At 38.5% G+C, this 25,424-nt stretch overlaps 1 protein-coding gene across 1 annotated transcript; it reads left to right on the top strand.

The window, feature by feature from the left end:
- LOC137072820 (intelectin-like) lies at positions 1-25,144 on the top strand. The gene is made up of 8 exons (XM_067440779.1): positions 1-180; positions 12,768-12,837; positions 20,638-20,772; positions 20,848-21,095; positions 23,274-23,432; positions 23,524-23,644; positions 23,858-23,961; positions 24,170-25,144. Exons 1-8 carry the CDS (start codon positions 16-18, stop codon positions 24,320-24,322), a joined length of 1,155 nt encoding a protein of 384 aa, XP_067296880.1. The 5' UTR covers positions 1-15; the 3' UTR covers positions 24,323-25,144.
- Positions 25,145-25,424: the final 280 nt, after the last annotated feature.

Genomic DNA, 25,424 nt, shown 5'->3' with positions numbered 1-25,424 from the left:
TGCCAGAAGAAGTCCATGGCAGCTGCCGATGCCACCGGAAGTGGCGCCACAAACTCTGGCATCTGCCAGAAGAAGTCCATGGCAGCTGCCGATGCCACCGGAAGTGGCGCTGCGACTGGGGATTGTGCGCGACACACACGCATTCGCTCCGTCTCCTCATTTCTCTTCCTGTTTTTACAGGTATTACTTTCTTTACAACAAAACTATATGCCCATGAGTCATTTAATTACTATGTGTATGCTGATGTTACAAAGGTATTGTGTATAAATGTCCTGATGTGTGAATATATTTAATGTGCGTAGAGCATCCGCCATTTTGTGAAATGCTCGCATGTGCTCGTGATATCTATTTAATTTACAGGCTCCAGTTACCAGGTTTATTAGTTCATTATTTCTTTAACCCTATTATATGTGTGTTTGGTTAGTCAGAGTTCATGTGTGGCACAAATGTCAATGCACTTCTTCAGTTAAATGTTTTAAACAGACATTTCTTTGCAAACGAATGTAATACAAATAGTTCCTGCTTAATGCAGAAGGGAAAACTAATGTTACAGTAGCATGGTAGCAGATGTGATTATCAAAATCAGTAACTCAGATGTTAAATGTGTATGGTTTATATACAGTTACTTACATTTTCAGTCATGTGATGATTGTTTATGCATAAAATGCCTCTTAAATTGTTTGAGTAGATTTAAAGAAGTAAAGTGAAAAGCTCAAAAGTATGTTTGTGGAAAAAAGAGGTAAAAAAAGGTAAATGTGAAATGTGCATTGTTTTGACAGAGGGAAAAATAATGACAGATGTACATTAAGGAAAAAAAGAAAATATTTTATTGATACAGTTTTATTGGTTTACAATGTAAAAAAACATTGAATAAACAATTGCTGGGGATTGTGCGCGACACACGCATTCGCTCCGTCTCCTCATTTCTCTTCCTGTTTTACAGGAATTTTCTAATCTGCAAACACGGCCCTCTGCACGGGGCCTGTAACACCATCACACTTCCCCTTACATTCAGCTTACCTAATTCCTTACCTGATCATCATCTGAGATGTAGTAGCAGCCGTAGTCGTTTAGTTCACGCTCATCTTTGGTTCTGTTCTCAGCATCTACAAGAAACAAAGACTATTACTATTCAGTTAAGTTCATCAGATCCATCTTCAAGATACTCACCTGTTCATTCACCAACTCTGCCACCTGCTTAAATAAACTTGAATTCTGTTACCTCTGTTGACTCTTGTCCACTGACAATATCCTTTATATTGATCTGTAATCTGAGAATAAATTACATTTGTTGAGTGGGAATTTTAGGTAATTTTAGGTGTTTGTGACTGATAAAAAAAAGTCATTTAATAATAATAGATTTTATTTATAATGCACTTTTCATTCCAAAGAATCTCAATTTGTTCGCTTCTAGTTTTTAAATCCCTTTCTATACTGTAAAACTCTTTGTTCATGTGTTTCTTTTTTGCTCATAATATTCAAAAGTGGAAACAAATATACTTTGAAATATTTAAAGAGTTCACATTTGATCATACGTAAAACCCTTTACAAAGCAGTGAGTCAATAAAAACTCAACATCCTACGATTATCAGCATAAAAGTAAAGAGGACGCTTCAAAGAAAAAACATGTCCTTTTTTTTGGACATCAGGCCATATGGATTGGCTGCAAAGAACAGGCAGATAAAAAGCAGCAAAGGAAGCACTTCATTTGGAAATTACAGAATGTAATGTATCAGCATCTGCTGTTCAACCCATATTGAATCTGTACATGTACAATAAATGGCAAATTATTAAGAAACTTTGTGAAACTGTGGTGAATACAGTACTAAATAAAATAATTAATTATTGAAAATAGAAATGACCAGGTTTTACGAGATGTCGAATTTTGTCATTTGTCATTCATATTTATTGAAAGGGAAGAGAAACTGGTTTTTGATTTGTGTAATAATTTCCTGTGTAAAACAGTTTAATAGAATGTCCATTTTTAAATGATAGTAGACTTTAAAAAAAAAAAAAAAAAAAAACAATTTAAAATGAAAAAAGCTAAACAACAACAAACTCAACAAGCCAAAAAAAAAAGTATTACTACTATTTCAAAATTAAATGTATTTAAATATTTAAAAAGAAGGAAAGTAGGTTTAACCCTTTCATGTAGGGCTGCACGATTTGGGGAAAATATATAATTGCGATTATTCTGGGTAATATTGCGATTGCGATTTAAAATGTGATTATTGTTGTTATTATTTTTTACAAATGAAAAGCGTGTGAATATAACATTTTATGTTTTTATATTAATGTGACTAATAATAATAATTATGATTATTATTACTGCTAAAAATATTTGTAAAAATAAGAAATATTACCATTACAATAAAAATGTCATAATTACAAATAAAAAAGAGTATGTCAGAATAAATATAACAATATAATACTAATTATTATTATTTTGTAATATTTTAAAGAACTTATTTTACACACAAAAAAAACTGCTGGGTTACCTATTAATATGGAGACAGCCTATGACTAAAAAACATTAGAAAGGTCTAAGCCTAAGGAGTTATTGTAATATATATATATATATATATATATTTTTTTTTATTTTTTATTATTGATTAGCCAAACGTTTTTAATTCATACTGAAAGCCAGAGGGCGCCCTCGAGCGGAAAACGCCACATTTGCGTCAGAGAAGTAATTGACGTTAGTTTTCAGGAAATCCCTGATGTGAAGCTAACGCTGTGTAAACAGAAGATAGAGATGCTTTGATTAAACATGACGACAATAAACACGACTGCAGCAAAATATGGAGTATTTGAGTTCTTCAAGCCGTCAAGGGTATTTTCATAATAATAAAGTGTATTATAATGCAGTGCTGATTGGCATAGAATACTATAAAAGAACGCATCGTCTGCCTTAGGGTGCTTTCACACCTACCTTGTTTGGTCCGGATTTTCGGACTTTTCAGTTTGGTACGAACCAAAATTACAGGTGTGAAACCTCCCTCGGACCATGGTCCGGACCAAACAGACGAAATTTGGTCCGACGTCAAGAGGTAGTCTCGGTCCGGACCAAACTGAACAAAGGTTCGGTTCGTTTCTTGTGTGAAAGCATTTTCTGTATAGTTCGGACTTTCAGACCATTTACAGCAAGTTCTGGTGTAGGATTAGTGAAAAAACACAGATTAAACTCACAGCACACGTGAGCAGCAGTGATCGCGCAGCATTTTAACCAGAACCGCTTGTGTACTCATGTCAGCTCGCGTGAACAGCGTGCTCTGCTTGACTATATGAGTTTCAGTTTAGTTATGAGACCGCTCCAGTTCATGTGCAACACAAATGATCACTCCGTCACGGGATGTCTGCTATATTATTTATTTAAGCTTATTTATTAAATTCAGGCAAATGATGAAACATTTATTAAAATTAAGATACAAAATAAAGCTTTCTACAAAACAAATCTAATGAAGTGGTCAACATTATTTCTGACTCGATGTCTTTGCACATCTGTGCACGTTTCATAATCAATATAGCCTAGATGAAATTTAAAAATAACATTATAATATTTAAACATAACTAGGCTATAAAATAAAATACATTGTTTGGTTAAAAAGCCTATCTTCTAGGAGCTCCTCCTTTCCTGTCGGCGCCGATAAAATGTTTGCACGAGGACGTTCATTTGGTGAATTTGCCTCGAGTATAGTTGGTGCTGCAGATAGTAATGCCATAACATTAACATTATTGGCAACGATGCTCCAGCAGAGCCTGGCGCTCCCTCTGGCAGCGGCAGGTCGCAGCGCCACTTCCGGTGGCATCGGCAGCTGCCATGGACTTCTTCTGGCAGATGCCAGAGTTTGTGGCGCCACTTCCGGTGGCATCGGCAGCTGTCACGGACTTCTTCTGGCAGATGCCAGAGTTTGTGGCAGCGGTCACGGACTTCTTCTGGCAGATGCCTGTATTGCCAGAATATATAATGATTGCCACGGTCTTTCTCGGAGATTGTCGCTGTTTGTCAGCTGTTAAATGGCAATAGTAATTCGCACGAGCGCAAAACACAGTTAATTATTTGCTTGTATATCACTATATTAGCCGTTTATTGTGGCGCCACTTCCGGTGGCATCGGCAGCTGTCACGAACTCATATAGCACATAATGCCTTGTTATGAGTGACCATATTCTACATCTTAACCTATACCTGAACAGTAATTAAAAGTTTGATGCAAAAGTCAATAGTGAGAATTAGACCCACAATTAAAGTGATACACATACACAGGCCTATATTAAAAAAATTATATATATATATACCCGTTCAAAAGTTTGGGGTCATTAAGAATGTTTAATGTTTTAAAAGAAGTATCTTCCAGTCACCAAGCCTGCATTTATTTAATTAAAAATACAAACAAAAACAGTAACATTGTGAAATATATTTCCAATTTAAAACAGCTTTTTTCTATGTCAATATACAGTAAATTGTAATTTTTTCCCGTGATCAAAGCTCAATTTTTTAGCATCATTACTTCAGTCTTCAGTGTCACATGATCCTTCAGAAATCAAATAAGTCTAATCAAGTTGGTGTTTTTATGTATTTTTACATTTATTCCAGATTAATAACAAAAGGCAGAAAAATTACAAACAATATGTACTGTTCTTTCCAGCGGGTGTCACTGTTGGACAAAGTTAATTTATGAATACTATTGTGACTTAAATGTTTCAATAAAAGTGTCTATTGCTGTTTTAACTCTAGAGGCATAATTCTAGAGTTAAAACATCAATGCGCCAACAGCGACACCCGCTGGAAACGTTAAAAAGAACAGTACATATTGTTTGTATTTTTTCTGCCTTTTGTTATTTATCTGGAACAAAATTAAAAATGCATAAAAACACTAACTTGATTAGACTTATTTGATTTCTGAAGGATCATGTGACACTGAAGACTGCACTTTACTGTATATTGACATAGAAAACTGCTGTTTTAAATTGGAATAATATTTCACAATGTTACTGTTTTTGTTTGTATTTTTAATTAAATAAATGCAGGCTTGGTGACTGGAAGATACTTCTTTTAAAACATAAAAAATTGTTACCTTATATATATATATCATTTTTTTAATATAGGCCTGTGTATGTGTATCACTTTAGTTGTGGGTCTAATTCTCACTATTGACTTTTGCATCAAACTTTTAATTACTGTTCAGGTATAGGTTAAGATGTAGAATATGGTCACTCATAACAAGGCATTATGTGCTATATGAGTTCGTGACAGCTGCCGATGCCACCGGAAGTGGCACCACAATAAACGGCTAATATAGTGATATACAAGCAAATAATTAACTGTGTTTTGCGCTCGTGCGAATTAATTGCCATTTAACAGCTGACAAACAGCGACAATCTCCGAGAAAGACCGTGGCAATCATTATATATTCTGGCAATACAGGCATCTGCCAGAAGAAGTCCGTGACCGCTGCCGATGCCACCGGAAGGGGCGCTGCGACCTGCCGCTGCCAGCATTTGCGCTTGCACTTGCTCCGATGCGTCTGTTCATTCATTCTTGTCAAAGTTTTTTTTTTTTTTTTTTTTATTTTTTTTTTTATTATGCTTGAACAACAGAACAACATACACTTTGAAGCCAGGGGAGCGAATGACACATACATAAAATAAAAGGAACGCACCAAAAATAATAATAATGAATAATAATAATAATAAATTATAATTAAAAAACACAAATATATTAAAAATAAAACATAACAATAAAAAAAAAAATTATAAAAAAAACAACAAAAAAAACAACAACAACAACAAAAAAACATTCACAGTGATACAAGACCTTTGTGTTATTCAAAGATTTTAAAGACAGTACACATATAAAAAAAATAAAACATTCACAGTGATACAAGACCTTTGAATTATTCAAAGATTTTAAAGACAGTACACATATGAACAGTCTTAATAGCTTTTTCATTTGCACTAGATTGAATAGTAGAGAAATAATTTTCAAATTCTTTAAAGGCTACTGAGAAATTGGGTTTCTTGCTAGAAAACTTACACTTATGAATGTGAAATTTTACTAATAGAATTACCAGATTAATTACAAAAGCTTGCTTATTCACACTGTTATCATACTTTAGATATCCAAAAATTACATTTTCAAAATGTAAATTAAAATTAAAGAGAACCTTTTGCTTAATAAACATTGACACGTCCCGCCATAACCTTTTCGTATGACTACAATGCCAAAAAATGTGGGAAACCGTTTCCACGTGCAAAGAGCAAAAAGAGCAACTAACATCAATGTCTTCCTTAAACTTTCTAAGAAAATGTTTGACAGGGTAGAATTTGTGTATTATCTTAAAAGAAATTTCTTTCACCTTGTTTGTGACAAAAAACTTATGAGGTAATAACCAAACACTTTCCCAATCAAGGTTATTAACAAATTTAGCCCAATAAGCAGTAGAACAAGAATTGGTGACAACCTCTTTTAGAAATAGCGAACGAATAGATTTGTTGTTGTTTTTCAACTGTAAAAAACAAATTTTACCACAAGTTGTATCAGTTGGGTTAATTATGGGCATATCTTCCAAAGGCAGTACCTCTCTACATAAAGAAATTATACCAGAATTAATAGCAGAAAATACAAGAGCAAATTCCCTGGGCATCACAGGAAAATTAAAGTGCTCAAGAAATTCGTCATATGTCATAAGGTATCCCTGAGAGTTAAACAAATGGCAAACTAAAACAATACCCTTATCAAACCAGCTTCTTAAAAAAAAACTTTTGTGCTTATATAAAATACAACGGTTATTCCAAATAAAATAACGATGTGGAGAGAAGTTGTGTTTGTAAATCAGTTTCCAAGCCAATAAAGCTTGAGCATGAAAGGCAGACAATTTCACTGGTAATTTGTTAATTGTATAGTCACACATTAGTAAGAAAGAAAGACCCCCAAGTTGGTCAAAAATAAAATTAGGAATAAAATTCCACAAAGAAGGTTTCTTCAAACAAAATTTTAACCAATTAATTTTGAGGGTATTATTTAAAGTGCCAAAATCAAGAAAATCAAGGCCACCACTTTTAAGCGAATTTATAACTACAGATTTACGAATGTAGTGCACACGATTCTTCCATAGAAAATTAAATAAAATTCGATCAATAGCTTTGACAGTATTATTGTCTACATGTATAGATGAAGCAGCATAGGTTAGTCTAGAAATTCCTTCAGCTTTTGAAAGAAGAACTCTACCTCTAAGGGACAAGTCCCTTAATAGCCAAAGATTAAATTTGTTTTTAATCTTTTCAAAAGCAGGATTAAAATTTAGAGAAACTCTGTCTTGTTCACTTTTTGAGATAACAACACCTAAATAATTAACAGCTTCTTTAACAGGAATGCCATCCACAGATACAAGAGAGGAGCTTTTCAAATCTAAAATTTCACATTTTTTAATATTAAGGTATAGACCTGAAGCATTTGAAAACAACTGAATAATTTTAATTGCCTGATTAACCTGACTCGAATTTTTTAAAAACAAGGCTGTGTCATCCGCTAGTTGACTAATTAAAATATTTCTACCTGCAATATGAATTCCTTCTATCTTACTATCCTTAATAAAATGACAGAAAACTTGAGCTACTATAAGAAAAAGATATACAGAGACTGGACAGCCTTGTCGTATTCCTTTTTCTAGAAAAAATCTCTGTGTTGTACCATGTCCTAATTTCACTGAGCTATTTCCCCCTGCATACAGAGTTTTCATAGCATTACATAAATATGGCCCAAAACCAAAACGCTCTAGACAAAAAAAGATGAAAGGATGCTCAATAGTGTCAAATGCCTTGAAAAAGTCCAAAAAAAGTATTAAACTATCATCCTGAATAAGGTTAGAATAGTCAATGAGGTCAAAAACAAGTCTAATATTATTAAATATATGGCGGCCTTTCATAAAACCTGATTGATTCTCATCAATAATGGAGTTCAGAATCGACTTGAAACGCTTTGAGAATATAAGGGCAAACAATTTATAGTCGTTATTAAGAAGGCTGATTGGTCTCCAATTGTCTAAGAGAAGAGTGTCCTTTTTAGGTTTAGGAATTAAACAAATGACACCTTGCTTCATACTAGCTGTAAGCTCAGAGCAGTTTAAACTCTCTGTATACACTTCGAGAAGGAAAGGGGACAGAAGCTCAGAGTAAAACTTATAGAATTCAGATGTTATTCCGTCATTACCAGGTGACTTGTTATTTTTTAAATGAGAAATTGCTTCCTTAATCTCATCAACAGTAATTGGTGAGTCACAAAAGCTTTTTTCATCCTGATTAATAGAATTAACATGACCAAGGTGCTTACAAAAAGTATCTAAATCTTCTAGACTAAAATTAGATTTATACAAATTTGAATAAAAGTTAAAACAAAAACTGGAAATTTCTTTAGGGTTTTCTGAGACAGTCCCACCAATATTTAATTGACAAATAGAATTGTATTTAGCCCTATTCTTCTCAAGTTTAAAAAAATAAGATGACATCTGTTCCCCATATTCTAGCCATCTTTGCCTTGACCTAATGAAAGCACCCTGAGCTTTTAATTTATACAAATCATCTAGCTTAAATTGCAAGGCAACTAAATGTGCTTTCTGACTATCTGTCAAGTTTTCAGGTAAGATTTTGGTAATAGAGGAGATTTCACTAACTACTTTTATTTCTTCAAGACGTTTTGATTTAGCCAGAACAGAACTGAATTTTCTTAAATATTTCCCTATTTCAAATTTTAATAATTCCCAATTGATGCCAAATGAATTTTCTCGTTTAGCTTTATTCCAATAAAAAACAATAAGTCTTTCCAGCTCGGACTTAACATCATTATGCTTAAGTAATGAGCTGTTCATCTTCCAATAAGAAGTGCCCCTGTTACTAGCTTCAGGAGTTAGCAAAATTTTAATGTAAACAGCCTTATGGTCTGTTAACGGTGTTGCCGAGATATCAACAAAAATATTATCCTTGTCAAGATTCCTAGAGATTAACCAAAAATCTATTTGTGAAAGTCTAGACGAATTTTTATTGCTCCATGTGTACACTCTATCATTTATATTTTTAGCCCTCCATATATCTATAAGCTCAAACCTATTCATAAATGCTTTCAAAGCCAAGTTTGAATTTGATTGTCTACCAGGTGGCCACCTATCAAAGGATTCATTTAGGACAACATTAAAGTCCCCACCGATCAATACAAGGGCATTTGGAAATTTTGATTGCCAATAAACAAGCTTATCTTCCACAAGAAATAGTAACTGATCATTTTCAGGTCTAGAATTATACCCATAATAATTAACAACAATAAGATGCACATTATAACACTTTAGAATTAATAAAATAAAGTGACCATGCTCATCACAGTATGTGTGCAAAACATCACCTACAAAGTTATTTTTTAAACAAGAAACCCCTGCCGAATGCTCCGAACCATGAGCAAACCATATTTCGCTACCCCACTGCGATTTCCAAAAATTCCTATCATCATCTTTAGAATGAGACTCTTGAAAAAATACAAAGTCAGAACCAAACTGTCTGGTAAACAAAAACAAAGCCTTGCGTTTAACAGCATCTCTTAGACCCCTGGCATTCAAGGACACAACAGAAAAAGACATTTAAAAGAACTCAAAAACACTATTAACCTGCTTTAATTATAATTAAAATAATAGAATGTTGAAAAAAGGTCGCACAATCGGAAAGTGCTGAAAAGGGTTAGACATACCAGCAGCACCTTTTACCTCAAAATGTGCAAAAAGAGCAAATACAAAACACCCAGTCTCTGAAAGCATGTCAACATCGGTGTCTGAAAAATATATCAGACACAATCAAACAGTCAAAGGAAAATGTGGCTACATCAGATATGAAGATGGGAACATCTTATGTAGAGAGAATTTCCCCCTGCCCTTGAATGAAAGCTCTTCCTCCGACGTAGTATGCCGTCTTCCCCTCTGCGCGCGCCTTTTGAATCTCTGGCCACAGCTTCCTTCTCCTTTCACGATCGCCAGCCGAAAAGTCCTCCATGAAACGTAGACCATTGTCCTTCAAATAAGAAGAATTCTTCGCGGCTTTCCAGACAGCGTCTCTGTAAGAGCGAACGGAAAACTGCATGATGGTCACCCTGGGTCTTTCCGCGCCACCTTGTTGAATCTTCCCGAGACGATGGACCACGTCAATAACTTCTGGAAGTTTATCCTTTGCACTAGGAAGAACATTTTGGCAGATTCTGACCACTTCAAGGCGAATGTTTTCGTTCACACTTTCTGGAATCCCGCCAATCCTCAGATTACGCCTCCTCGGATAAGTCTCCATGTCATCCATCCTTCGCTGCATCTGTGCAACGGGCAGTTCAACATCATCCATACGACGTTCAAGACTTGTTACCTTCTCAGCGACGGCCTTCAGTTCAGCGGACATGTCAGAGATCTTTTTTTCGATTCCATCTGAGCGGCAGTTAATCAGCTGTGTTATACCCAACAGCTGCGACGAGATGTCAGCGCGGACCTCATCACTTGCTCTTTTCTTTGTGCTCGGGGTGATAGGCAATGCAGGAAACTCTTCTTCAGCTAAACTGAACATATCTTCCTCGCTCACACCAGAAACAACATAATCATGACCACCGCTGGCTAGCAAGCATGTGTTAACATCTGTAGTCTTATCAGCAACCGAAGAGTAATTAGAAAGACCACGCTTACGTCCCATGGTAGCGCAATACAGAGGAACACTTAAAGTCAGAAACGTAACAAAGCTCCAAATAGAGTATTTAAACAACTAAAAAAAACCTTTTTGCACGGTCTAAGTACAGTTGGTGCAAGAGCTCGAACAAACACGTCTGATCAGGTAGCCATCTTGGACTCCCCCCTCTTGTCAAAGTTAGCCGCTGAATTGACAACACACTGACGTCAGACGCACGTCCGCTAACAAACCAATCAATGTTAAGATGCAGCCCACATAGATGATGACGACAGGACGCCAGTGCGTCATGTAAAGTTCTTTGGTGCGCTAACATAACTGCAATGTGAAAGCAAACCAAATAGAACCAAATGTCCAAACACAAACTTTGGTTCGGACCTTGGTGCGGACTTTCAGGTGTGAAAACGCCCTTACACTGATGAGAAGCCACATCAGCTCACACACACTCGACTGACGATATGAACTGAGGTAAAACATGTTATTAAACGTCTTTTGTTGAACAGGTTTATGAACGCTTCACTAGTTTGTGAAGATGTTTGACTCGTGTTGCTTTTTCAAACGCACGTTATAAGCGACTTTCAGACGGAGCAGCGTTTATCACAGAGCCGCTCTTCGCTAACACTGGGCATTTATTTATTTAATTAAAATCGCAGCCTTTGAGCTTTCATAATCGCACACAAGCCAAATCGCGATTGCGGTTCGATTTCGATTAATCGTGCAGCCCTACTTTCATGCACAAATTATGATAATGGATAACTTCAGTAAGGATTTTGTCTTATGTGTTTTTTTATGAAAAACAAGATTTGAAATGTAATTTTCTTGTCATATATTTTTCAAAGAGATTTTCAGATGTCCACTTGAGTGGACAGCATGCTTTTATGGTTTAAACTGAAGATATAATCTATTAAACATAACACAATAATAACACAGCAATATATGCAAGTCAATCAATAAGATTATATGAAATCATGTGAAGACTATAAAAATATATGCAAACAAATATATAAATGTGAAACTTGCAAACATTCTCTGACTCGCCCAGAAGTTTTAAGTCAAGTCTCGGCAGTGAGCTGTGGCAGTCTCGGCAGTGATCGCTAAATCAGAGAAGATAAACAGACAACAAACGTAAGAATTTTTGAACTAGGCCAAAATTACATTTAAGAAAATGCATGAAGTTAGCCGCGCAGATAATACTTGAATGTTTAATCTAGTTATGGATTTTAAATAAACTTAAAAGTGAATGTAAAAAAGCTGCGCGTGCACAGGCAGTATGACTGCTCCACCCAAATAGTTCTGCTAATCTAATCTGTTACAGTTTCTCGAATCATCGCGGACCTTAACATTTGAAAACCAGGGCTTTTATAGAAAAAAGATTCGTGAAAAAAGTATAAGCAATTGATAAAGTAGGAAACAGCAGATACTTGTACATAATAAACCGCATGAATGTAGGCCTACCACAGCATTGGTAAAGTTGTTCAAAAGAATTTGAATTATCCTTGTTTTTATTTTAATTCTTACACATGGTATTCGTATTTCTTATGCATATGTTATCACTATTTTAATTGATTTCTATAAAGCACTTTGAATTGCCAAAATGAACTTGCCTTGCTTTGCCTTGTTGAAAGCAGTTATTTTGAGTTAGATGCCAAATGTTCTCCTCCTATTCAAATTTGACATTGAAGGGGTGCATACAACATATTTGTCCACCGGCAAATTCAAATACGATTTTCAAGAAAAAGAAAAAGAAAATATCTGGGGAAAATAAATGCAGAACGTGCATTTATTGCAGCACGACTATAAGCATGAAACCATTAACAAAAATGTGGGCACAAATGTGTTAACTCATGATTATCTGTGCATTATAGTTAAGCATGAATTAATGCATATTAGTGCATTGTAAAGTATTAGCCTACCGAATCTAAAAAATAAAATAAAAAAACATACAAAGTGAATAAGAAAAATTATAAGCAGGGAAGAGAACATCAGTGATGTTGCTTGGACACAAACTGCTCAAAAAATGTTTTGCTTAATGTGTAATTGTGATATTTTTTCTCCTTTTGTATGCAGAGTACAATAATGTTTTGGGGGATCCTTCTCAGCCTCTCAGTCCATTTATGGTTGTCTGAGGTTACACCAAGTAAGTGTAATAATTAGTTTGGATTAAAATTTATTTTCTTAAAGTCTCCCTGTGGTCAATAAATAAATAAATAAATAAATAAATATTAATACAAGCCTCTATATTGCTCTATATTGTATTATAATTCAAAGTATGACATGCATTATCTCGGAAATATAGCAGTCAGTCGTTATCTGCCTGAATATGTTATGATGTGAGTATTTTATGTCCTTATAGAGCAACATCTATTTCAGACTCTTAAAGGGTTATTTCACCCAAAAATGAAAATTAGATGTTTATCTGCTTACTCCAGTGCATCCAACATGTAGGTCTGTTTGTTTCTTCAGTAGAACACAAATTATGATTTTTAACTCAACCGTTGCTGTGTGCCAGTCATAAAATCATATGAATGGGTAAGGTTCTATGAGAGCAAAACATACCAAAAAAAAAAAAAAACATGCTTAGGCAACGTGCACAAAAACCCTGCTGCTCCTGATGACACATTGATTTCTTAAGACACAAACCGATCGGTTTCTATGAGAAACCAAACAGTATTTATGTAATTTTTTTTTGCCTCATATCCCGACGAGTCTCTAAGTTTTCCCATCAGCTATTATATATATATATATATATATATATATATATATATATATATATATATATATATATATATATAGGTCATTCTCAAAAAAAATAGCATATTGTGATAAAGTTCATTATTTTCCATAATGTAATGATAAAAAATAAACGTTAAACATATATTTTAGATTCATTGCACTCCAACTGAAATATTTCAGGTCTTTTATTGTTTTAATACTGATGATTTTGGCATACAGATCATGAAAACCCAAAATTCCTATCTCAAAAAATTTGCATATCATGAAAAGGTTCTCTAAACGAGCTATTAACCTAATCATCTGAATCAACTAATTCACTCTAAACACCTGCAAAAGATTCCTGAGGCTTTTAAAAACTCCCAGCCTGGTTCATTACTCAAAACCGCAATCATGGGTAAGACTGCCGACCCGACTGCTGTCCAGAAGGCCATCATTGACACCCTCAAGTGAGAGGGTAAGACACAGAAATAAATTTCTGAACGAATAGGCTGTTCCCAGAGTGCTGTATCAAGACACCTCAGTGGGAAGTCAGTGGGGAGGAAAATGTGTGGCAAAAAACGCTGCACAACGAGAAGAGGTGACCGGACCCTGAGGAAGATTGTGGAGAAAGACTGATTCCAGACCTTGGGGGACCTGTGGAAGCAGTGGACTGAGTCTGGAGTAGAAACACCCAGAGCCACCGTGCACAGGCGTGTGCAGGAAATGGGCTACAGGTGCCACATTCCCCAGGTCAAGCCACTTTTGGGCTACAGAGAAGCAGCACTGGACTGTTGCTCAGTGGTCCAAAGTAATTTTTCCGAATGAAAGCAAATTTTGCATGTCATTCGGAAATCAAGGCACCAGAGTCTGGAGGAAGACTGGGGAGAAGGAAATGCCAAAATGCCTGAAGTCCAGTGTCAAGAACCCACAGTCAGTGATGGTCTGGGGTGCCATGTCAGCTGCTGGTGTTGGTCCACTGTGTTTTATCAAGGGCAGGGTCAATGCAGCTAGCTATCAGGAGATTTTGGAGCACTTCATGCTTCCATCTGCTGAAAAGCTTTATGGAGATGAAGATTTGGTTTTTCAGCACGACCTGGCACCTGCTCACAGTGCCAAAACCACTGGTAAAGGGTTTACTGACCATGGTATTACTGTGCTCAATTGGCCTGCCAACTCTCCTGACCTGAACCCCATAGAGAATCTGTGGGATATTGTGAAGAGAAAGTTGAGAGACGCAAGACCAAACACTCTGGATGAGCTTAAGGCCGCTATCGAAGCATCCTGGGCCTCCATAACACCTCAGCAGTGCCACAGGCTGATCGCCTCCATGCCACGCCACATTGAAGAAGTCATTTCTGCAAAAGGATTCCCGACCCAGTATTGAGTGCATAACTGATCATAATTATTTGAAGAAGCTTGACTTTTTTTGTATTAAAAACACTTTTCTTTTATTGGTCGGATGAAATATGCTAATTTTTTTAGATTTTGATTTTTTTAGGAATTTTTGGTTTTCATGAGCTGTATGCCAAAATCATCAGTATTAAAACAATAAAAGACCTGAAATATTCAGTTGGTGTGCAATGAATCTAAAATGTATGAAAGTTTAATTTTTATCATTTAATTATGGAAAATAATGACCTTTATCACAATATGCTAATTTTTTGAGAAGGACCTGTATATGATCGCATCAGTTTGACCTCACCAGACGGAAGTTACAGCCATTGGGAAAACTTGATGAGACTCGTCGGCATATGAGGTGAAAAAATTACATAAATACTGTTCGGTTTCTCATAGAAACCGATCGGTTAGTGTCTTAAGAAATCAATGTGTCATCAGGAGCAGCAGGGTTTTTGTGCACGGTGCCTTAGCATGTTTTTTTTTTGTTTTTTTGGTATGTTTTGCTCTCATAGAACCTTACCCATTCATATGATTTTATGGCTGACACACAGCAACGGTTGAAGTTAAAAAATCTTAATTTGTGTTCTACTGAAGAAACAAACAGACCTACATGTTGGATGCACTGGGGGTAAGCAGATAAACATCTAATTTTCATTTTTGGTTAAACTAACCCTTTAAAGACAGCACACATTTATGATGTTTAACTTACAGTTTCCTTTCATTCAGTCATGTTTGACGTTCGACGGACGTCACCGACGAATTAGGATCACTTCAGAGCCCCTTCAGCTTCGAGATATAGAGAACAGGCCAATAAACATTGGCGTGCGAGTTTTGCATATCGCACTCCGCCCCGCAGCTTGGGTATAAAACGGAAGTGATCGCAACCCACGTTGCCATTCACTTCGGAACCAAACGCCATTAATGAAGACCTAGACTCCATTCTTAGCGAGAGAGAGAGAGAGAGAGAGAGAGAGAGAGAGAGAGAGAGAGAGAGACTGCATGCTCACTGCTTCTGGTTAAAAGCGCAAACTTCTGTTATCAAAGCAAAAATAATTGGTTCATAAGGGCGTTTCACAAAAGTGGGTGCAAACACAGGCTGCACTATTCCCTGACTGTTGCCGTGGTCTTCCCTTTGCTTCAGCCCTTCCTGAAAGGCCGTTTCCTCACAAAACGAGCAACACAGGTGACGCTGCGTCTTTTTCAAGATGTCATTCCACTCGTGCGTTTTTGGATGCGGTCATTCCCTGTCGCCTGCTGATGGTAACAATCACTGTATCACGTGCCTAAGCTTGCAGCACGCTGAGGCAGTTTTTGTGGATAGTTCATGTTCCCACTGCGGGAAATTATTATCTCGGCGCTTAGGTCGAGACTCGCCTACCTTTGGGAGGGCGGAATCCCCCTAGCCATACCTCGATCAAGTGCTATTCCTGCCCAGCAGAATAGACCTACTTCGATGAATGGTCAGGGTGACCTGATGATCACGTTTAGGGCACACTTGCAGAGCGTTCCTCCGCCAGCCCCTAATCCCTTACAAGCGCCGCAGCCAGTTGAGTTTACAGAGGGACTCGCTGGACACCCATGGTCAGATAGTCCCTCTGGAAGCTCATCCGGCTGCCTTTGGAGCTTTGGCAGATGAGCAGATGTCGATCACTGCATCAAAGAGGGAGATCCAATCCTCAAAGGATGTAGATTTGGCTGTACTGCCTCCCTCTGGTAGAGTGGCAATGATCGAATCAGTCCCTGAGTTGACGGCTATGCTTTCCCAGGCTGCCGAAAAGGTCGGGCTTGAGCGGAAACCCTCCACCACGTCTTGAACCTTATAGGTTTGATGATTGGTTTTTTGAGGCAGGTTGCGCTGGCCCAGAGCTACGGACGGCTCCAGACGGCTTCGTACCTTGCCCTCAGGGCAATGAAAGTCACAAGCCATTCTATTGGCCAGGCGATGTCCACTCTTGTGGTCCAGGAGTGACATCACTGGCTCAACCTGGCTCCCCCGTTTCACCGGCCGGGTTGTTCGGCAACATGGTCGAGAGCTTTGCCCAGTTCTTGGCTGCCCAGAAGTAGATTGAGACCATTAGGCACATCCTGCCCCGATGACCAGCTGCTGCCTTCACACCGCCGCCAGCAGCAGTACCTCAGCCTGCTTGTCACCGAGGACGTCCGTCCGTTGCCACCCCGGCTCAAGCAGCAGCCTCCACCTGGGCATAGGCTTGGAGCCGGCTGTGGAAAGGAAGTCCAGCCTGCTCGGGCCACTGCCAAGCCAGGTGGCAAGCGTCGTGGTAAGAGACCCTGAGACAGGCCACCCAGAGGTGGAGGAGTATGCTCTTCAGGACATGGCCGCAGCAACACTCATTCTCCTGGAAGAGGATCGGGGGAGAATTTTGTGTTTCCATTCTGTTTCTGTCTCCAAATTTTCACAGAAAGAGCAGATTCCAAAATCTCTGGGTGCATAAAGAGCGTGCTTAGCGGTGTTCATCGTTCATATGCCTAGTCACTCTCAGACGCATCTCCAATCACCAGGAGGGGGACTGGGACGCTCACAAGCTTTGCATTCAATGGACGTTCCTCTGAGCAAGGACCTCCTGACCCAGAGACGGGGCACCCTCTGGCACCAGCATTCGGACCTCTGGAAACACCATGTCTGTTCCCTGGATGGGACACTGAGGTTCTAGGTGGCTTACCACAGGCTGATTATCTGGTTCCTGAGTGGGGGTGCGGAGACTGAATCTGCCTTGTTCTCCCTCTATATCCTTTTGGGACCTGTTTCTTGTGCTGACCGCACTGCAGAGATCTCCCTGTGAGCCTTTGCAGCTGAGCCGAGTTAAAAATTCTGTCTCTGAAGAAAGTACTCCTTATTGCATTGGCCTCCATCAAGAAGGTTGGGGACCTGCAGACATTTTCGGTCAATGAATCATGCCTGGAATTCAGGACAGGTAACCCCAGCCTGGATACATGCCCAAGGTTCCCACCACTCCCTTCTGGGACCAGGTGGTGAACCTGCAAGTGCTGCCTTCAGAGGAGGCAGACCCAGCCCTAGCTTTTCTCTGTCCCATTCATACCCTGCGGATCTACGTGGACAGAACGCAAAGCTTCAGGACCTCAGAGCAGCTCTTTATCTGTTATGGAGGCCAGCAGAAGGTAAAAGGCTGTCTCCAAGCAGAGGATGGCCCACTGCATAGTGGATACCATCATCTTGGCGTATGAATTGAAAGATCTGCCCTACCCGTTCGGGGTTAGAGCCCACTCCACTAGGGGTGTGGACTCTTCCTGGGTGTTGGCTCGTGGCACCTAACTGACAGATATTTGTAGAGCTGCTGGTTGGGCGACACCCAACACGTTCGCTATATTCTATAGCCTACGTGTAGAGCCGGATTTTCCTGTGTGCTCACTTTCCATAGTCAGTAACACCGAAGTGCCAGTTCTAAGTGTCGGCTTTCTGCGCCACTCCCTTACCCATGGAACGGATATGTGCGCTTATATGCTCCAGTCAAGTTACCTAGAATGGCGAACCCTAGAAGTCCTCTGCAACCCATGGCAGTTGGACATGGCGGTGCAGAGTCCGTGCAAAGTCAAGTCACATGACTTGACTCGAGTCAGACTCGCACATCTTAGGACTTGAGACTTGCTTGACAATTATTAATAAAAGACTCGACTTGATATTCATGAATTGAGACTTGACTCGGACTTGAGTTAAATGACTCAAAATAACTTGTTTTGGTAAATAAATATCTTTTTTTTATGCAGCGCAACCTAACCTCATGAAGCAGCAGGCAAGTAGAGAACGCTAACGGAGACAGTCGTGAATGAACATGGAGGGCGCTGCCTGTGCAAAGTTTCCATTGTAATCATCAGTTACTAACGGATCACACCGCACGCCCGTGCTTGCCTCGTATTCGTGTTGCCAGATCGGGTGGGTTCTGGGTCACGCTGTATCCATCATTTGATCCGAGTTCAAAATTGCAAAAAATAAAATAAATAAATAAATAAATAAATTTTATGCTGCTTGTTGTCATCTGTTGATGACCCGCACAGCAATGATCAACTTCTCTTACATTTTGCTTGGGAACTAATGTCGTCGGAACCAAAGTTTACAGGCCTGCGTTCTCTGGAGTTCGCTCAAGCAGAGCATTTCTACATTCTGACTGGTTGCCGTACTTTATTACCATAAAGTTGAGCTGCTTTCAACTCTCCTTGACGCCCAAGACGCGCCGCGTCGCCCGGCTCCCATTGAAAATGAATGACTTCCGGCCACCTTGCCGCTCTCGCCGCCAGCGGTCTGAACGCACAGTGAAGAAGGGAAGATGTGTTCTGAGTTTTGCTGACCGGATACGTCAAAATTTTAATCTGTCAACGAGCTCTGCTTCACCTTCGTTGCTCTGGTTGGTTGTAGCGATATCCAATTGCGTGCACGCCATTCAGAGAGAGTTTGAAAGACAACCGTTTATCCCGCCCCTCGGACTGAGCCCTGTCAATGGTGAGTTTCCAGACCAAACATTTTGATGTGGGTCTGGCTTGTCAGGCTAAGCCAACACTGCACACTTGTATTGTATTTACATGATTTGTACATTGTACATGTATTGAACATATATATATATATATATATTATAAAACATGATTTAAATGAGTAATATTAGCTACATTTTGTCTATTTTTTAGTTTAGTTTTCCAGCAAACTTCATTTAGGTTCAAAAAGACCCAGGTAGCTTACATAAACATTTAAGCCAATTGAGCAAAAATATAAATAAAATTCAAATAAAACCATGAGTTAGACACTGGTCAAAAACTGGTATAACACTTGACATTCTGTCCTCCCTTTTGAAATGATGGCTACGCCCCTGCCTAGAACGATTATAATATTCATAACTCCTGGCACATATTAAAACATTACGGTCACTATAAGACTTTGAGAATAAAACAGAGGTAAAAAAAAAAAAAAAAAAACTTTAGTCTTAGATCCTTTTAATGATTACTTACTAATGAGGTAATTACTTACATCTGATAATAATTTTGAGCTAATTTAAGCAAAGAGAGACGTCCACGTCCTCACGGACTATGGTTTTTCCTCCATAATAAATTGTGTTTTTCTTATTTGAAGTCAAAAAGTGCTTTGTCACTGCTACTTTTTTATATGTGCTAGATTATGGTGATCTTTTTTATATGAATGCTTCATCTTCATGTCTTCAAATGGTGGATTTGGTTTATCATGCTGCTCTGAGGTTCACTAACTAGAGCCATGACACATCAATGTAATTTGTACACACGTGTGCAATGGCCTTATCTGGCCACCAGAAGACAGGGACATTGGTACACTTTTATTTACAAGGCTCTGTTAGGATTATTGCCTCTGTACATCTGTGCTTTACTCACAGAGAAGTGTTGACTCTTACTCCCTGCGATCAGACGATCAGCGGTTGTTCTCTGTTCTTTTTGCCCGCACAGAGCTGGGGAAGAAAGCCTTTGTCCACTCGGCTCCTTTTGCTTAGAATATGTTGCAGAAAGCCTGGAAATTGACTGTGTTTATGTCTTTAAATGCTTTTAAAACCAAGCTTAAAACAGTAGAGACTGCCTCAATTGTTTGTGATTGTTTCTCATAAGCTGTTATTTTAATGTTGCATGTACGTTGTAACTGTTTTTAATTGTATAACTTTGCTGCCTCTTGGCCAGGACTCCCTTGAAAAAGAGGTTCTTAACCTCAATGGGTCTCTCTTGGTTAAATAAAGGTAACAATAATTGAAGGGATAAAATTATTGACTACAGGGAGACTTTAATACTTAGAAGAGCATTTTTTTTTATATATGCCCATTTATGTCTTTGTTTCACATTTTAGCAAATCAACAAGAAGCACTGTCTATTAATACCGGTGATACCAGCACCAACCCTGAGATTGCAAAACTTCTGGGTAGAATGAAATATGTTGCTCGAAGTTGCAAAGAAATTCGTGACAAGTATCAGGTTCATGATGGTATGCTTTTTTATGTCAATTTTCCATTTTAAACAACAACTGCATTTAGCTGACTCAATTCTTCTGTTCACGCAGATGGCCTTTACTATCTGATCTCATCAAGAGGGGTCCTTTACCAGACGTTCTGTGATATGACCACTGCGGGTGGTGGCTGGACGCTTGTGGCTAGTGTTCATGAAAACAACATGTATGGAAAGTGTACTGTTGGTGATCGCTGGTCTAGTGAGCAGGGCAGCAATGAAAACCGGCTTGATGGGGAAGGCACATGGGCGAACATAGTCACGTTTGGTACTGCAGACGCTGCTACAAGTGATGATTATAAGGTACTTTTGTATTACATTAATGTTTGCCTTTTGAGGGAAGATGACACTTTAGGGAAAGCCTCCAGTGCAGAGCCGGCGCTCCGCACACGCACATCACGCACTGCGCGTAGGGCACCAAGTGCTTGGGGGGGCACCAAAAAATCTGGGTGGTGAAAAAATCATCACAATAGGCTAGCCTACTAGTATAAATAACACATAAAATATTTCTAAAAGCATGTTAATATACAAATGCAATACAAAAGTAATATAGGCTGTTATGAAGGACTGTCATGTGTACATAATAATGTACTATGATTGTTTAAAATCATAGTTTACCGCGAACTGAAAGTATTAGTAGCATAGATCCTTATCTATCGCAATCGTGCATAGACAATTCTAATGGAGAACGAGTATTCCTCTGTACTATAATTATTATAAGACATGTTTACATATATTTACCATGAGTGCTATATTCTTTGTTGTACATTCGCGAGCTAAATGTGTATGCCGTAAATGCACCGTTGTGTTGTTTACATAAAGGCAGCCGGAATGGCGCTAATGACGTTACGGCCGGGAGTTCGAGCCCCGCTCAGAACAGGATTCAGAACAGGTGCTTAGGGCACCCAAATGGCTAGCACCGGCCCTGCTCCAGCGGGATAGAGCCTAAAGCAGGGAGTAGCCCAATCTTGAATGGTGTAACAATGACACAACATGGGCTGGTGTACATGGAAGCTACAAAGGAGAGCTGGCACACAACAGTGTTAGCCTCTGCTCTTCAGCAAGCATTCTGTGTTGCTCTTGTCTGTCTTATTTGGTGTTGTTTGTCTCAGTGAAAAACATTTCCTTTATAAAAAGAAAAGAAATAGAAAAGTAAGTATAAAACGGTGAGTGAGAGGTAATATAGGCAGTGTGTGTCTCACTGTCTTAGATATATCTCAGATGGGGACACACACTTGCTCTGTGTTGTGCCTGGGAGCAGAGTATGCAGGGGCCATGCTCAAGGGTGCTGTCTGTGCAAACTTTGAGTTGCTGCCACTGAGAATGCTCTGCTCTTGACCCTGTGGTTCGGGACCCATGTCTGCTGAAGCAGCACAACATTTACAATCATGGGGATCGCAAATGGAACTAGCTTATGGGTTTGAGATGGCCTCTGTCCTTTGTCAGTTCATAGCATGTGACAGAAGAACCAAATTAAATAGTTTTTTTTCAGTGTCTTCCTGTTGGGTTTTGCCTTTCCCCATAGACCTTTTCTCAGCTCAGCTTCTCTGCCTGGAGCAGAGAGACCGTCCACTAGAAACACACACTCTAGAATTTTTACATCTCGCGTGCCAGGCTCTGTTTTTTTTATCACGTCAGCCTGAGCAAGCGGTCAAAGGCACAAGTTCCAGCAGACAGTCCTAAGGAGGATTTCACCACATTCGTCACATGGAGTGAGAGGCCGATTGACAATCAGCCTCCTGCCCAGCCTCCCTCTCGGCCTCCTCATTCAGCCAGTTCCTCAGCCCCACCATCGTGGTTGACCTTCAGTCACTCTGCATCTCCCACATGCCTAGTGTCTTCAGAGTCAGACCACCAGCTCCGTCTCACACTGAGGATTCCCTGTCTCCACTCCGTGCCCTCTACTCCACCTCGGACTTGGCTCCTCCCTCCCTCGGCTCTACCAGAAACCATCAGCTCTACAGCTTCTCTGGGCTCTCTCATTCCTCCGGCTTCGACTTGGTCAGTTTTCGACCTGCCTGCACATTCGGCTTCGTCTGGCTCCACCTTCCAATCAGCTCTGCCTTTGTCCGACATGGCCGCTTGTCACTGCGGTTCCACCTTGGTCTCCAGGACCTTCAGCATTGCGTGGGCTCATCAGCTCTATCTAGATCTCCATCAGTGGCCGCATCTCCATCGCATCTTTTTTATTTTGCTCCACACCCTCCTCCAGAGCCCCTGCCCTCCCTCGTCAGATGTTCTAGTTATACGGGACTGAAGAGCTGGCTCGAAATGAGCTGGATAATTAAACTAGTGTCTTCCGTAGAGCTGCTTTATAACTGAATCAGATTTGTTTCATAGTTGATGAACTTAAATTAAAGTTGTTTCATAAATTCAGTTTTTCTACATTATCATTATTTTCCTTTTTATTAAAGCTTATTTGAAACTTACTGCATTTTGTAAAGCACTTTGTAAATAAATATGACTTGACTTTTTCTACAGAATCCTGGATACTTTGACATAACTGCACAGGATGTGTCTGTGTGGCACGTTCCTAATAATATGGAGTTGGAACATTGGACTACTGCCTCCATCCTGAGATACCACACTGAAAACCACTTCCTAACTCTACATGGAGGAAACCTTTTCCAATTATTTAAGGTCAGATAAACTTTAATGCCAGTTTTTAATTGTAAACATTCCCAAAAATATAGGCGACAAATCGTTTAAACTTTAATCTTAATTTTCCAAGAAATTCCCTGTGAGGTTTGGAATCGGGACATGCAACATTGACAATGGACCTGCTATTCAAATAGTGTATGATACCGGAAGTGCGGATTCTACTAAAAATCTGTATGGACCAGTCGTAAGAGGTACAGCATTACCTCTTTAACCGATCATTTTAAATTATTTTTAAAAGAAAGTAGATACATTGACTGACTGCGTATTATTCTGTGATGGTGTTATTTACAAAGCATCATCCATGTTGTGATCCAATCACTTCAATGAATGAAAGCCATGTCATTTTGTGCATGGACCTTTCATGACAGATCATTATCAGTTATTATATTCTGTGCTTTCTTTAGCACAATTTGAGCCTGGATTCATCACATTCAGAGTCTTCAATACTGAAAAGGCAGCCATGGCTATTTGTTCAGGTGTTAAACCAACCGGTTGTGACACTGAACATGTGAGTTAAATACATATTATTATATAACAATGTTTATGAACAGCATTTGTGACGTGCTGTTGATCACCACGGGCAATTATTCATGCTTCATTGTATAAATTCAAAGTAACGTGCTTAGAACAGAAATGAATCAACTTCACCAATGTTATATGAAGAAATACACAGATATGTTGTGTGTATGTTAATAATGTTCTCCATATTTTTGCAGTTCTGTATTGGTGGCGGTGGACACTTTCCTGAGAACACTCCTAAACAGTGTGGGGACTTCACAGCTTTCGACTGGAATGGCTATGGCACTAATGCAGGCGCCAGTGCTTCCAGAGAAATAACCGAAGCAGCTGTACTTCTATTTTATCGCTGACACTCTGAAACTAAAATCACCTGCTTCTTTTTCTTTTCTTTTAAGATATATAACATGAATTAACATCTGTTTATTACATGCACAGTTATGTATTTAAAGATATATCTCTCTCAGATGCAACACCATCGTTAACACCAGACCCGTCAACTCCACCCACTAATTCAGCCGCACCAGAATTGATACAAAAATCTATCAGATGAAGGTATCTCAGAAAACAGGAAGTGAACCAAACATTAGATTCGGACATTGCTTGCCTTCAAATGTGTCCTCCGAAGGCAGCATTTTCCAGGTTTCGGACGCAGCCAACATGTTGTAACTTTAGTTGTTGGGGCACATGACTATTGACTAACTTATTAAGTAATGTGTAATTGTGGTTATGGGTTTTGAATTAATTTTGAATTAGTTAATAGTCATGTGTCCCAAGTAAGTCATCACATAATGATACCTTTGTAAATCATTAGCTAATGATTAATTAAAGCAGACAACTGGAAGTTGAAATGCATGGCTTTAACCCCTTGTGGTAATCAACACACTAATTAAAATTATTAGTTAATATAATATGTTATTATGGAATTAATACACTGACACATTTAACTAATAACTATTTAATGATTACTTAATCTATTAATCATGTATAATCTTCATTAGTTGCTGAAGCAGTAATCATTAATAAATGGGTTAGTTGACCATTAGTAATTCATTAACTCATGATTATCTGTGCATTAGTTAAGCATGAATAATGCATAGTGCACCATTGAATTGTGTTACTGATCCATCTTCAAGATACTCACCAGTTTAAATAAACTAGTTTGAATTCTATTACCTCTGTTGACTCTTGTCCTTTATATTATTCTGTAGTCTTAGGATAAATTTGTTGAGTGTGAATTTTATGTGTTTGTGACTGGAAAAAAAAGTGTAATTTAATGAGCTACAGCTAGTTTTTAAATCACTCTTCATACTGTAAAACTCTGTGTTCAAGTATTTCTTTATATATATATATATATATATATATATATATATATATATATATATATATATATATATATATATATATATATATATATTCAAAAGTGGAAACAAAAAAATAAATCCATTTGATTTC

The sequence above is a fragment of the Pseudorasbora parva genome, chromosome 1, assembly GCF_024679245.1.
Source record: "Pseudorasbora parva isolate DD20220531a chromosome 1, ASM2467924v1, whole genome shotgun sequence".
Lineage (NCBI taxonomy): Eukaryota > Metazoa > Chordata > Actinopteri > Cypriniformes > Gobionidae > Pseudorasbora > Pseudorasbora parva.
The sequence above is the reverse complement of the archived record's forward strand: the minus strand, read 5'-3'. Positions and strand labels throughout refer to the sequence as shown.